The sequence below is a fragment of the Mercurialis annua genome, linkage group LG7, assembly GCF_937616625.2.
Source record: "Mercurialis annua linkage group LG7, ddMerAnnu1.2, whole genome shotgun sequence".
NCBI classification, from domain to species: domain Eukaryota; kingdom Viridiplantae; phylum Streptophyta; class Magnoliopsida; order Malpighiales; family Euphorbiaceae; genus Mercurialis; species Mercurialis annua.
Window position 1 is genome coordinate 43,260,048 of NC_065576.1, and position 16,157 is coordinate 43,276,204.

A 16,157-nucleotide genomic window follows, 5' to 3' on the forward strand; every position below is an offset into this window, starting at 1 on the left:
GATCAATGATATATATGTAAAAAAACTGTATGCAAATATAAATCACGATAAATATACAAAGAAAAAAGTATGCGCAACAATCTCAAATATAGATTAAAACATAACGATTTTAAATATAAACCACTTGCAACGCACATGCACAACAAACCAGTGTGTAAAAAAAGTTTAATGTCTTAGAAATATCAAATATTTTCGGATGATGTCAATTCTAATCAAAACGTTAAAAAACACTAATTTTAGCAATTTTAAATAAATACATTTTAATTTTAGCCAATCACTCATTCTTTTTTGAAATATACAAATTTTTTATAATATTTTCAATTCTAACCAAATTTAATTTTTTATTTGAAAAATACTTATTATAATTAGGATATAAATTACGAAATAGTCATGATTAAAATAAATTAATTTTTTTTGATATTTCTTTTAGAAAGAATGAGTAACTGGCTAGAATTTTAATGTACTCATAAAAAAATTGGCTAAAACTTTATTTTTTAAAGTTTTGGTTGAAATTTACCTCACACAAAAAAATATGGTATTTTTAAAACATTAAAAAAAGTGAATTATACTTGAATTGGTATAGCTCGTAGAGGTTGAGCCTTTTCTAAAGTAAGGCCAAATTTTTCTTCCATGTCAATATTTTCTGGTGTAACACCATCTTCAAGTTTCCAATCAAATGAGTGAACAAGTGATCCCAGCATTAAGTGTAACATTCTCGTCGCTAATGGCAACCCGGGGCAAATTCTCCGACCACCGCCAAATGGTATAAGCTTAAAATCTTGCCCTTTAACATCAATATTCGACTTTAAAAATCTTTCCGGTCGAAAAATTCCAGGATCTTCCCATAGAGTCGGGTCTCTGCCTATATGCCAGACATTGATGAGCACTTGAGCATCCTTGGGAATCATGTACCCATTAGTTTCTGTATTTTGTCCTACTTTGCGAGGGAGCAATAAGGGAACTGGGGGGTGCAATCTAAAAGTTTCTTTGATAATTGCTTTCAAGTAAGGTAATTGAGCTATGTGTGATTCATGTAGTGAGCTGGTTTTGCCTATAGTCTGCTTAATCTCAGCTCTGGCTTTTGATAAAGCATTTGGATTGCGGAGTAATTCTGTCATTGCCCATTCCAATGTGCTTAAAGTTGTATCAGTTCCGCCGGCAAATAAATCCTGCCAAATTGAGTATCCATAATTAAAAGAAAAAAGGTTAGAATTTTTTTTTCTCTTAAATGAAAATTCGTAACCGTCTGGTAAGGGCAGTTTCAATATTTTCCATATACAATCTTTTGTATAAACGTTGAGGCAGACGGAAACTAAAGTGGAATAATTAAATTTTCCTTTTATTTTTCTTTTCAACTGCAATCAATGGTTTACTATTTAGTTGACAGTAGTCATTTCTTTTTTTTATATTTCATTATTTACACAGAAGAGAATTAGCCCATTTTTTCCATCTTTTTTGCTTAACGTTTATTGACCAAACACATCAATTTCAATTTATATGCGAATCAAGAATTAGATATAGATCAAGACTTTTCAAGTTTTAAGATGGAATTGTTTAGAGGTTATATCAATTTTATTTTTCAATTTTGTGGTGTTCGTCTGTTTTCTTATGAGAGTTTTGCTTGTCCTTTCTATACAAAATAATTTAATATTTTTTATGTTAGAGTAGTTATGTAGTTTAATTTTATATTACAAGACGATCTACGAACAAGGCTTTGCAGCTTGTTCTATATCAGAATATTAGGAATAATTATATCCTTTATAATTTTTTACATTTACAACTGTTTAATATTGATTAAGAATTATTTTTATGTCAAAATAAGCCATTTATTAAATTTCATATTTTTGTTATTGAAATAATATCTCAGTATTTAAATTTAGTTTTTGTCAATTTTTTATATTCTACTTTAGCTTAGATTATTTAGACAATATAATAAACTTATCTATTTATCATTATGACCAAATTAATGTAAATATTCCTGAAAATATTTTCCGGGTCTGTCAATTTACAAGTTATGAAAATTATATCCAAATAAATAAAAATGATAAAGTTGATACAGTTGAAATTTAAACTTTTTATGATAAATTATTTCATAATTGGAGAAATGTTTCCTTTTTTAATTATTATAAAAATAATATTCTAGGAATAACATATTTTTTTATAAATAAAGATAATTTCTTAAAGTTTTAATTTTTCTTCAATCATTGACTAATTTATCATATAATAAATAGAACATGAAACATATTTACTTTTATCACTATCCTTCACTTTTTTTTTTGAAATTATTCTATCCTTCACTTTGTTTTTATTGTTTGGCTATAGTTATCATAACTTATAAATTACACTGCTAATTTTTCTATTAATTTGGTCATTATGAACAGTGGCGGATCCAGAGATTTTATATGGTGGGGTCCATATATAATTAAAATAAAATTATTTTTAATTATTTTATATTAAAATATAATATTTTTATAATTATCTTTGACAAATTTTTTTTCTTATATATTAGATTGTTAAATCGTCATTCATATATATATTAAATATAGCATTTTGATGTATATTAATAAATTATCATTCAGTAGTTAATCACTCATTTGCTTCATAAATTATTATTCATTAATTTTATTCATGATTGTTTTGATAAGAAATATTCATATATCGAGTTAAATAATTAAAAAATTGATAAAAAATAGATTCGGCTATAGATCTTTTTTTTGACATATCATAGCAATTTACGAAAAAATATGTATATATATAAATGAAATTACAAATAGTTCTATAAAAGTAAAAAGGAAAATTAAATAAATATAAAAGGAAAATTGAATACATATACACTATAAAATAAATTTGTATAAGTTTTTAATGTATATTTTTAGTTTACAAATATAAAATCATGTATGTATTTTATTGAATTTTTTTCTAATTATTTAGAATTTTAAATTGTGTGTAACCAGTGGCGAATCCAGAGATTTTATATGGTGGGGTCCACATATAATTAAAATAAAATTATTTTTAATTATTTTATATTAAAATATAATATTTTTATAATTATCTTTGACAAATTTTTTTTCTTATATATTAGATTGTTAAATCGTCATTCATATATTAAATATAGCATTTTGATGTATATTAATAAATTATCATTAGTAGTTAATCACTCATTTACTTCATAAATTATTATTCATTAATTTTATTCACCCGAACCGCCACCACAGCCACCACCACCGCCGCCGCCGGGTGAAAGTGGTTTGGTTGGATGTAATTGGGTTGATTTGATTGGGTTGGGTGTTTTAGGGGTATTTTAGGTGTTTTAATTTTTTAGGGTAGTTCGGTGACGTGGCAGCTGACGTGGCGCCACTATTTATTTATTTTTTTTAAAAAAAAAGTCAGTTGACCAGGAAAAACGGCGCCAGGGGTATTTTGGTCATATTTCGTCCAAAAGGGGTTTAGTGAGCGCCGCCACAAAGATCAGGGGGTTTAACGCCCGTTTTTAAACATCAGGGGGTTTAGCGCCCGTACCCCTAAAATTGAGGTGCCATGGGTGATTATTAGCCTATTTTCAATGAATTCTATTAAAGAGTCAAACTCTTTAATTTAAAGAATTCAACAATAACATACAAATCTATTTGACTCTATATTACATATATTTGGAAGATAGTGTGGAGAGCCAAAACTCTCTATTTCATATTTTATTAATTATATGAAAAAATTTAAGCTGGATTAATTATTATATTTTTAAAAATATAAATTCTATTCTTTTCTAATATAAAACAAATAACTAAAAAAGAAATATTTTATTAATATTTACAAAAAAAAGAAGTAAAATGAAGTTAGAAACTAAAAAATAATAATTTTTAAATTTAAAATGATCTTTATTTAAAAAAAAGATGTTCGTTATTATAAAAACTATATTTGGAGAGCATATCCAGTTGTATTCTTTATTAAAATGAGCATTTTTTAGGAATGTTTTTTTAATTATTTTTAATGAATTCTCTTAATTTTTATTCTTTATTAAATTTTATATAAATAGTAATCAATTATTACTATTTTTTTGTACATAAAAAAAATATGTTGGAAAAAGATAATAATAAATATATTTTCAAGAGCAAAAAGTAATGAATATATTTCTAAATTTGAAACTTTATTAATAAAATAAGAAAAGAAGAACGAGTTTGATTTTCTATTCTAAATTTGTTTAATGTATAGTCCACTAGATCTTTGTTTAAGGTTTAGCCAATCAAAGATATCCCCATTTTTTTTGACTTTTTTATTTATAGTCCGAACTTATTTATTTTAGTCTATTTTCAATTTTTAGATTTAATTGTAGTCATTTGTTTAAATCAGAGTGAAAAATGGTTCAAATATGATCTTTATATATATATATATATATATATATATATATATATATATATATATATATATATATATATATATATATATATATATATATATATATGAGATTATTGATGTTAAAAAGGCAAATTGAAATAATATGAAAAAATATATGAACTTTTTTCATTTCAATTTGAACAAATAACAATAGTTGAATCCAATTTTTTTAAAATGAATTATGAATGATTTTAAATGTTTAGACTATAGACGAAAAAATAAAATATATTTAGATGATTAAGTCTATATTTAACTATCAAACTATTTAAATTAAAAAGTTATAGTGTTTTAAAAAATCTATTGGAGATGCTCTTACAATAGTTATTGTAAATGTCTTCATTTACAAGTATCTTTTACGAGAAATATAGTACCAAATTAAGTTAATGAAATTGTAATTTATATATTTTTCTAATGATTGGTATCAAATTTCCAACACCAATCTCTAATACTATTAAGAATTAACAAAAAAGGATATCCGGTAATTGAACTACTTACCAAGAACAAATGCTTCATGGAATTTCTATCCATCTCCGAATTATCGTCTTCTACTAGGACAAGGAGAGTATCAAGCATGTCGTTGGTTGAGACATAATCCTCTGCTTCCCTAAGCTGCAAACGCCGATCAATTATCCGATCAAACAAATCAAGAATCCTCCCAATGTTGACTGTATTCCGATGCTTCGAACGCTGCGGATCAATCTTCGCTAGCAACGGGAAATAATCAGCTACATTAGGTTTTCCAACTTCATCCATAACGCACCTCACGACCTCCTTGAACTCATTTACGAAATCCGAATCCGAGTCATCACTCAAATCCAAAGAAAATATATTACTCGACAACACATTTAGCGTAGCTTTAAAAGCTAATTTCCCGATATCAAGTGCAGCACCGATCAAACAATTTTCTCGAACTTCTGCAAGAAGTTCTTGAATTTTCCTATAACGAAGATCCTCATTAGAACCGAGTCTTTGAACCGAAAAGAGATAAGAATTGCAAATTTTTCGAAGATTCCGCCACGAAGGTCCAGCTGGCATCCAAGCCACGGAAACTAAATGATGATCGTGAGCTTGGATTGCTTGCGGCCGGCTTCGGTCGGAAAAATTTAGATCGAGTGTTTGGAGGATTTGTTTGGCTATAGCTGCAGAAGAAATGACGACTGTAGTAATTTGACCGAGTCTAAGAGTCATCAATGGTCCATGAATGTTAGCCAGTTTGGATAAAGATTTGTGTGGTTGGTCACCTAGTTGAAGAAGGTTGCCTAATATTGGTAAAGGTGATGGACCTGGAGGAAGCTTTATTAATGGAGTGGCTCTGGTTTTGGTTCTTTTTGAGATGAAGTTTGTTAGAGCTTTAAACAAGACTATGGTGACGAAAAGACTTAGAAAAATTCCGGTGAGTAACTCCATGATCAACGTATTAAGCAGCTGCGATTATGAGGCTGTTATGCGTGATACTTATATTTGTAACTCTTGCATGTATTATTGGCTTAATCATTAATCATTGAAAAATACCCCTTCTTTTCGACTTTTTTCGTTCACATTTTAAAATCGTCAACTTTAACATATTTCTCAAAATTAAATATGGAGTACATTTTAATGATTAAACATTTATTACGTTTTAATGATTAAATATTTTATTAATAAAGTTTAAAATATATTTCTATTTACTGCTTAGCGCTTATATCTAATTTATAATCGCTTGTTTAATCAGAAAAATCAATTAATTGCCGAACTCAATTATTTTTGCCGGACCAATTATCAATATTGCCGAATTAGTGAAGGCAAGAAATTGCCTAACTGGTCATCTTTTTGATAGTTGGAGCATGGAGCTTTAAATTGGAATTGAAGTCCATTACCATTCATTATGCCAATCAAAATAATTGATCCAGCACATGCTGGTTCGGCGATGCAAACTAAGTTCGGCCATCCAACATATACTGGTTAGGCAATTAAAAAATTTGTTCAATTATTTTACTACTATGCAATACTAATAGTTAAGTATGAGGATTAATCAAATATTTTATCCATAAAAATACCACTTGATCAGCTCATCACATTTTCTTACCGGACTGTTTATACCGTGCATTGATCGTTTCATGTCATATTTACAATAAACCAATAAATATTTACAATAAAATTTTTTTTAATTATTGTTTATTATTTAATCATTAAAAATTCAACATGACTAACGCGTAATTGGATTGTTGCACGAATAATATGGCCCAACGATTACATTTGATAATTTTTTTTCTTGCTGAATTAGGCTTGCTGAACTACACTCCAATTTTTTCAAAATAATTGGCCGAACTTTGCATGATTGCATGGTACCTTCTTGAGAAAATTAGAATAAATACTCCACTTTTAAAAATAATTTGATTTCCTATCTCAATAAAAAAAAATAGAGAAAATATCTCATTATTTTAATATTTTATTTTTTTATTTTAAAGTATATTTATATTATAATTATATCAATATTTTTTTATTTTTTTATTCTGAATTTTTTTTTACTCTTAACATGTGATAACTGTCATTTTTTTATTTCTCTTTTTTTTTTCTTTTTCTCTTTCTTCTCTCCTTTTCTTCCTTTTTCCTTCTCTGTTTCTTTTTTCTTTTTTTTTCTTCTCCACTTTGTTGTTTCTTCATCGTTACGCCTCCGTTCTTTTCGCTCCACCGTTCTATCATGTTTTATTTTAGCGATATTTTCCTTAATTCATGGTGGTTATTGTGATTTTTTTAAAATTCGGATCTTTATAATTTACTCTTTATTTTTTTTTTCAATTTTAGATATAAAAATACACATAAAATGATTTTGTGTAAAAAAAACAACATATTATCATATTATTATCATAACACTGCAGAGAATGTATTTTTTTCTAAAAAATTTAGCATCTCATTATCATATGAGTATCACAGTATTATCATATCAGTATCATTTATATGATTATAATAAAGTTGTGATAATAGAATGATATGATAATGGTAACAATATGATAATGTCATAATAATAGATAGATAATGTTATGATAATAGTATGATAAATTCTTATTAGTATGATAATATAATACCTACAGTCGACCCTCTTATATTTAATATTCTATAAATTAATAATTCTAATAATTAATAGAAAATTGAGAGAACCAACTTCGTTCCACGTTGGATAATTAATAATTCTATTATTTAATAATTAATAAAATTTAAAATATATTCTACATTAATATTAATTATTAGAGAGATTTTTTTAAAGAAATATATAAAAATTGATGATTTATTTGAGGCAATACTAACCTTAATTCATAAAGTGGAAGTTAAAATACCATCAAATTATGACTTTCTTATTCTTTTGAGAAATTTTAAAAGAAGTTATTAGATAAACAAATTAAAGTAAGTAAAGTATTTCTAGTATTAAAAATATTAAAAATTATTTTACATTATGAATACAACTTCTTAATAATTATTTTTTAGTTTGATATTTTTTAAATTGAATATAATTTTTTTTTTAAATTGAGTGATTGTAAAGTGTATTTAGTTAGTTTTTTTATAATATAATATTAATATTAGGTCTATTAATGTAGATGCTTTAAAATATCTTTTATAATTTGTTTTATATAAATTCAATAAATTAATAAATTTTTGATCCACCATGTGTATTAATTATTAGAGGGTCGACTGTGTATGGAAAAAATTACAGATAAATATTTATGATAACGAGATGATAATAATCTGCTACACACGATACTGATAATGGCATGGTAATAAAATTACAATGCATATGATACATTGATAATTACATGATAAGGTGAAACTGTGATAATCATATGATAATATAATACTGTGATAATCATATGATAATATGATATTGTGATTTTGTCTAATATTATTCAGCAGTATCATCACATTATCATATAATAATCTGCTTCATACGATACTGATAATGACATGATAATAAGATAACAATGCAATACGATTGACTCATAATTACATGCTAAGGTGAAGCTGTAATAATCATATGATAAGGTGATATAGTGATAATCATATGATAATGTGATTTTGTCTCATATTATCCAGCAGTATAATCATATTATCATATAATAATTTGCTACATATGATACTGATAATTACATGATAATAAGATGACAATGCAATATGATACACTGATAATTAAATGCTAAGGTGAAGCAGTGATAATCATATGATAAGTTGATACAGTGATAATCATATGATAAGTTGATACAGTGATAATCATATGATTATGTGATAATATGATTTTTTCTTATATTATCCAGCAGTATCATCATATTATCATATAATAATCTGCTACATATGATACTGATAATTATATGACAATAAGATACTGCAAAATTAAATGTCAATTGAGTGTTGGACACAATTGAAAGCAAATAATCGATTTCTGGCCAAAATCGACGAAATTGAAAGGTCTGGACTTTTGTGGAACTTTTGTGAAAGGTTTGACCTTTTTATAACATTTGGCCTAACTCAAAATGGTATATGCGTGAGCTAGTATGTTATTAAGGTCGTGGGTTCAATTCTACCGACAAACGCCCCCCTCCTTAATTATAAAAAAAACTATAAAAAACATCTTTAAATATTGTTTATACGCGTCTGAGTGGTCGACGATCCACAAATTGCGTCAGACTGTTATGGGTTTCAAGAAGGAGTGTTTTTTCCATACAACCGTTGTGCAATGTCATTTTTTCAACAAACTAATAAGTATTTTCAATAGAGAATCTTTTAAATATTATTTTTTTCATTACATATTCCACATGAAAATTTCATTATTATTTTGTTGCACAAATAATATGTTGCAATTATTGTGTTGTATTATTTTCTTTCGAGAAGTCATATGTAGTGGGGCTTTTTACATAACTACACTCCTTTTGAGTTGTATTAACCAAAATACTACAACACTTTTATATTTTGTAAAATACTGCATTCATCGAAAGTCTTCTCGTTTATAACCTAAACAATATAAGTAACAATTATTCTTCCTCAACTTCATCTTCTTCTTTTTCTTTATTTTTTTTTTCCTTTAATTTTTTCATATTTTTGAAACGCTCTTTCATTACCATCATCAATGCCATCATCCAATTTTATTTTTCACCACTGTTACCATCCTCATAGCCATCTCACGATCTTTTTTTTTTCAGATATGAAATTGAATGTCATTGTCGGCGTTCATTGTTCTTGTCGGCGTTCATCATTATCACCATCGTTGTTCGTCATTACCGTTTTCGTTTATCATTATCGTTCATGCTTTTATTTTTCATTTCATATTTGAAATATGCTTTGCCGTTTTTTTTATTTTTTCTATTATTTTTTTACTTTACAATAGTTTTCACCATTGGAACGTGTAAAAAAATCGTAATAAATATCAAATGTAAATCAACAATATACATAAAAAGAAAAAATTATGTGCAAATATAAATCATGATAAATATACAAAAAAAAACATATGTGCAACAATTTCAAATATAGATTAAATAATAATAATTTCAAATATGAACCAGATACAGCGCACATGCACAACAAACAATTGTGTAAAAAAGGTCTAATGTCTTAGAAATATCAAATCTTTTCAGATGATGTCAATTCTAATCAAAACGTTAATAAAACACTAATTTTAGCCAATTTTTAATAAACACATTTTAATTTTAGCCAATCACTAATTCTTTTTTAAAAACTATAATTTTTTATAATATTTTCAATTCTAACCAAATTTAGTTTTTTATTTGAAAAATATTTATTATAATTAGGATATAAATTACGAAATAGCCATGATTAAAAAAAATAAACTGTTTTTGATATTTCTTTCAGAAAGAATGTGTAATTGACTAAAATTGAAATGTACTCATCAAACATTCGCTAAAACTTGTGTTTTTAAAATTTTTGGTTGAAATTTACCTCACACAAAAAATATGGTATTTTTAAAACATTAAAAAAAGGGAATTATACTTGAATTGGTATAGCTCGTAGAGGTCGAGCCTTTTGTAAAGTAAGGCCAAATTTTTCTTCCATGTCAATATTTTCTGGTGTAACACCATATTCAAGTTTCCAATCAAACGAGTGAACAAGTGATCCCAACATTAAGTGTACCATTCTCGTTGCTAATGGCAACCCGGGGCAAATTCTCCGACCACCGCCAAATGGTATAAGCTCGAAATCTTGCCCTCTAACATCAATATCCGACTTAAAAAATCTTTCCGGTCGAAACATTCCAGGATCTTCCCATAGAGTCGGGTCTCTGCCTGTATGCCAAACATTGATAAGCACTTGAGCATCCTTGGGAATTATGTACCCATTAGTTTCTGTATTTTTTCCTGCTTTACGAGGGAGCAATAAGGGAACTGCTGGGTGCAATCTAAAAGTTTCTTTGATAATAGCTTTCAAGTAAGGTATTTGAGCTATGTGTGATTCATGTAGTGAGCTGCTTTTGCCTATAGTCTGCTTAATCTCAGCTCTGACTTTTGACAAAACTTTTGGATTGCGGAGTAATTCTGTCATTGCCCATTCCAGTGTGCTTGAAGTTGTATCAGTTCCGGCGGCAAATAAATCCTGACAGATTGAGCATCCATAATTAAAAGAAAAAAGGTTATAATCTTTTTTTTTCTCTTAAATGAAAAATCGTAACCGTCTGAGAGCAGTTTGCTAGTTCAATATTTTCCATATACAATCCTTTATATAAATGTTGAGGCAGACGCAAACTAAGGTGGTATAATAAATTTTTTCTTTTATTATTCTTTTCGACTGCCGTCAATGGTTTATTATTTTAGCTGACAGTAGTCATTCATTTTTTATATTACATTATTTACACAGAAGAGGATAAATAGCCAATTCTTTTTATCTTTTTTTTTCTTTTCTTGGTTAAAATTAATTGACCATACACATCAATCTCAATCAGTGGCGGACCCAGAAATTTATTATAAGGTGGGCAAGATTGTACTAAATATTTATAAGAAGGAAAAATTTAAAAATTTAAGGTGGTCAGTGCTATAAATTTTAAGACCGAAAAACTATACTACTAATATGTATATTCATATTTTTTTAAAGATTCAAAATAATAAGGTGGTCAACTGCCCACTATAAACTCTTTCTAGGTCCACCCCTGATCTCAATTTATATGCGAATCAAGAATCAAATATAGATCAACACTTCTCAAGACTAATGATGAATTTGTTTAGAGTTTATACTAATTTTATTCTCTCAATTTTGTGGTGTTCGTCTGTTTTCTTATGAGAGTTTTGTTTGTCTTTTCTATATAAAATAATTTTGTTTTTATGTTAGAGTAATTATGTAATTTTAATTTTATATTATAAGACGATCCATGAACAAGGATTTGCAGCTTGTTCTATATCAGTATATTAAAAATAATTATATTCTTTCTAAATTTTTACACTTATAATTGTTTTATATTAATTAATAATCATTTTTTATGTCAAATGAGCCAATTATTAAATTTCATATTGTCATATTTTGAATAATATATCTTAGTTTTTTTGATTTAGTTTTTGTCATTTTTTTATTATTCTACTTTAGCTTAAATTATTTAGAAAATATAGAATAAACTTATCTATTTATAATTATGACCAAATTAATGTTAATATTCCTAAACATAATTGCGACTGGGTTCGTCAATTTACAAGTTATGACAATTATACCCAAATAAATAAAAATGATAAAGTTAGATACAATTGATATTTAAACTTTTTATTATATATTATTTCCTAATTAAAGAAATGTTTTTTTAATTATTATAAAAATAATAATTTAGGAATAGCATATAAATAAAGATAATTTCTTAAAGTTTTAATTTTTCTTCTATCATTGACTAATTTTTCATCTAAATAATTAGAACATGAAAACATATTTTACTTTTATCGATTCTATCCTTCACTTTGTATTTATTGTTTAGATATAGTTATCATAACTTATAAAATTGTCGAATTACACTGTTAATTTTTCTATTAATTTGGTTATATTTATGGATTGATAAAATCATTTTACCTTCTTAGAAAATTTTCAATGAAATCTATCAGAGTCGAACTCTTTAATTTAAAAAGTTCAACAATAACATACAAGTCTATTTAACTCTCTATTTCATATATTTAGAGAATAGAGTGTAGAGAGCCAAAACTCTCTATTTCATATTCTATTAATTATATTAAAAAAATTAAGTTGAATTGATTATTATATTCTTAAAAATATAAATTCTTTTCTTTTCTAATATAAAACATATAGCTAAAAAAGAATATTTGATTAATATTTACCAAAAAGAAGTAAAATGAAGTTAGAAACTATTTTTTTTTTAAATTTAAAATGCTCTCGTTATTATGCATCTCCATTTGTATTCTTTATTAAAATGAGCATTTTTTAGGAATTTTTTAATGAATTCTCTTAATTTTGACTCTTTATTAAATTTTATATAAATATTAATTGATTATTAATATTTTTATTGTAACTTTAAAAAAAATATGTTGTGAAAAAAATATACTTTCAAGAGCAAAAAGTAATCAACATATTTCTAAATTTGAAACTTTATTAATAAAATAAGAAAAAAAGAAGGAGTTTGATTCTCTATTCTAAATTTGAAAAAGTCCACTAGATCTTTGTTTAAGGTTTAGTCAATAAAAAGTGTCCCCATTTTTTGACTTTTCTTATATATAGCCATTTATTTTAGTCTATTTTCAATTTTTAAATTTAATTTTAGCTATTTATTTAAACCATATTGAAAAATAGTTCAAATATGATCTATATATATATACATATATATATATATATATATATATATATATATATATATATATATATATGTTAAAAAGGCAAATTAAAATAGTATGAAGTAATATGAAAAAATATATGAATTTTTCTCTACTCTAATTTGAACAAATAACTATAACTGAAACCGAAAAATGAACTACGGATGATTTTAAAAGTTTAGACTATAGATGAAAAAAGTAATAAATGATTTAGTCTATATTTAACTAACAAACTATTTTTAATTTGGTACTATAATTTACGAGAAATATAGTACCAAATTAAATTAATGAAAATGTAATTATATTTCTTTTTAAATGATTGAGTTTATATGTTATCAAATTTCCAACACCAAATCTCTAATACTATGACAAAGAGGGGTATATCCAGTAATTGAACTACTTACCAAGAACAAATGCTTCATGGAATTTCTATCCATCTCTGAATTATCGTCTTCTACCAGGACAAGGAGAGTATCAAGCATGTCGTTGGTTGAGACATAATCCTCTTCTTCCCTAAGCTGCAAACGCCGATCAATTATCCGATCAAACAAATCAAGAATCCTCCCAATGTTGACTGTATTCCGATGCTTCGAACGCTGCGGATCAATCTTCGCTAGCAACGGGAAATAATCAGCTACGTTAGGTTTTCCAACTTCATCCATAACGCACCTCACGACCTCCTTGAACTCATTTACGAAATCCGAATCCGAGTCATCACTCAAATCCAAAGAAAATATATTACTCGACAACACATTTAGCGTAGCTTTAAAAGCTAATTTACCGATATCAAGTGCAGCACCGGTCAAACAATTTTCTCGAACTTCTGCAAGAAGTTCTTGAATTTTCCTGTAACGAAGATTCTCATTAGAAACGAGTCTTTGAACCGAAAAGAGATAAGAACTGCAAATTTTTCGAAGATTCCGCCACGAAGGTCCAGCTGGCATCCAAGCGACAGAAACTATATGATGATCGTGAGCTTGGATTGCTTGAGGCCAGCTTCGGTCGCAAAAATTAAGATCGAGTGTTTGGAGGATTTGTTTGGCTACAGTTGCAGAAGAAATGACGACTGTAGTAATTTGACCGAGTTTAAGAGTCATCAATGGTCCATGAATATTAGCCAGTTTGGATAAAGATTTGTGTGGTTGGTCGCCTAGTTGAAGAAGGTTGCCTAATAGTGGTAAAGGTGATGGACCTGGAGGAAGCTTTAATGGAGTAGCGGCTCTGGTTTTGGTTCTTTTTGAGATGAGATTTGTTAGAGCTTTTAACAAGACTATGGTGATGAAAAGACTTAGAAAACCTCCGGTGAGTAACTCCATCACTTCCGGTTCACTGATCAACGAATTAAGCAGCTCTGAATTTTGAGGCTGCTGTGAATGATACCTATATTTCAATTCTTTTATTAGAGAAGAAGTTATAACAAGTTTTTCTTTGGCTTAATACATAATGTAATTCCTAAATTATACTGTTTTATTACATTACACCTCTAAACTTTTTTTTTTCTTCCTATCGAACTTCTTAACTTTTGTTTTTGTTCTATTTATCTCCTCAAACCATTCGTGAATGACACGCGCGCTGACGTGTTCTATTTGACCCTTAAACTATACTATTTTGACGTATAACATCTCTTAACTAATTTTTTTCCCACTGCACGTTTAAACTATTATTGTTTGCCCATTTGACCTCTTGCACAATGTATTAGTTTTAGAAAAGGTATAAATATGTCCCTTATATCTAAAATAAAGAGCGGTGTCTTTTAAATATTATTTAAAAATTTATTTAAGGCTCAAATTATGAACTTTATCGTGTTTTGCAATTTAATACGAAAATTCAACTTTTGCAATTTAATTTAACTATCATTTCTTTTTTGCAATTCTATGAATCGAGCAATTTTCCATTAAAACAATATTGATGTGTGCACCAGAATAGACATTGTTTTGCCTTCCGCATCAACATCTTTTAAACGGAAATTTTTGGTGTTTAAAATTACAAAAAAAAGAGGTTTTTTTTTGAAAAATACCCATATAATAGCAAAATATTCTTAAAAATACGGGTTGACCAAAATATTTGCAAAAATATAGTTTGACAATTTTTTTGCAGAAATACGATTTTACAAAAAATGTACAATTTAAGTTTACCAACAGTTTACTAACGGCATATGCTAAAAATAAATTTATTATAAGTTTAACTAATGGTATATTATCGGTTTACTTAATAGTTTATTAATGGTTACTAACGGTTAACTAAAAATAAATTTATTGATAAACCATTGCTCAAATCTGATGGGATTTGTCTTTCTTAGATGAAATGATCAGCAAACGATTGGTAAACCATTAGTTTACACATAATCCATTCATAATCAAATAAAAAATAGAAACATAATACTCATAGTACAAAAACTTAGTTTTCTTTACAAAAGATACAATTTCGAAATCAATAGCTACCATTTTCTCAAGAAGCAATTATGTTTCTCTTCATTCACTTTCACAAAATATCATCCCATAAATCCGTCAGATCTGCAGGCAACCACCATCGCTGAGCTTGGAAGGATCTTGAAGATGCTGTCCTTGGAGATTTGCATGTATGGCAGCTGTGAATCCTGGGAGCCCAATAGAGACGACCATCGGTTAAAAGGAATAAACAACTACCGCCCGCACTACCATAAACAACAATGGGAAGGAGAAACCGTAAAATTAAAAAACAAAAATAGAAAAATTAAATAAAAAAATGTTGTACTTTATTTTTCAAATACGGAGGTGGCACCATATTTTTGAGAATAAAACCTCCTATTCTAATAGTCTGTGTAATTATTTCAATAACAATAATCAAAAGTTAGTGTCTAAAATTGCCATAATTGAAAGTTCGTGTTAAATATGCAAAACACATTAAAATTTGTGATTTTTTAAGCAGTTGAGCATTCATTTAATATCGTCAAATTATAGCAAATTTACGTATTTTATAAATATCGTGAAAAATGAGACAAATTCCTTTTTCCATTTT

The 16,157-nt window shown here is 27.0% G+C and overlaps 2 protein-coding genes across 2 annotated transcripts; both read right to left on the reverse strand.

Annotated features, from left to right (window-relative positions):
* Positions 1-93: 93 nt before the first annotated feature.
* On the reverse strand, positions 94-5,909 carry LOC130014691 (geraniol 8-hydroxylase-like). The gene is made up of 2 exons (XM_050350823.2): positions 4,885-5,909; positions 94-1,169 (listed from the first exon to the last, which is right to left on the reverse strand). Exons 1-2 carry the CDS (start codon positions 5,794-5,796, stop codon positions 564-566), a joined length of 1,518 nt encoding a protein of 505 aa, XP_050206780.2. The 5' UTR covers positions 5,797-5,909; the 3' UTR covers positions 94-563.
* Positions 5,910-10,166: 4,257 nt separating this feature from the next.
* LOC126656288 (geraniol 8-hydroxylase-like) lies at positions 10,167-14,565 on the reverse strand. Its single transcript, XM_050350824.2, has 2 exons — positions 13,565-14,565; positions 10,167-10,959 (listed from the first exon to the last, which is right to left on the reverse strand). Exons 1-2 carry the CDS (start codon positions 14,474-14,476, stop codon positions 10,354-10,356), a joined length of 1,518 nt encoding a protein of 505 aa, XP_050206781.1. The 5' UTR covers positions 14,477-14,565; the 3' UTR covers positions 10,167-10,353.
* Positions 14,566-16,157: the final 1,592 nt, after the last annotated feature.

What these genes read in the sequence shown, in the direction of transcription:
- LOC130014691 (XM_050350823.2), bottom strand. Translation starts at nt 5,796, where the DNA reads ATGGAGTTACTCACCGGAATTTTTCTAAGTCTTTTCGTCACCATAGTC. An exon ending in CCATGAAGCATTTGTTCTTG is followed by an intron (nt 1,170 to 4,884) that starts GTAAGTAGTTCA and finishes TCAATTTGGCAG; the next exon opens with GATTTATTTGCCGGCGGAAC.
- LOC126656288 (XM_050350824.2), bottom strand. Translation starts at nt 14,476, where the DNA reads ATGGAGTTACTCACCGGAGGTTTTCTAAGTCTTTTCATCACCATAGTC. An exon ending in CCATGAAGCATTTGTTCTTG is followed by an intron (nt 10,960 to 13,564) that starts GTAAGTAGTTCA and finishes TCAATCTGTCAG; the next exon opens with GATTTATTTGCCGCCGGAAC.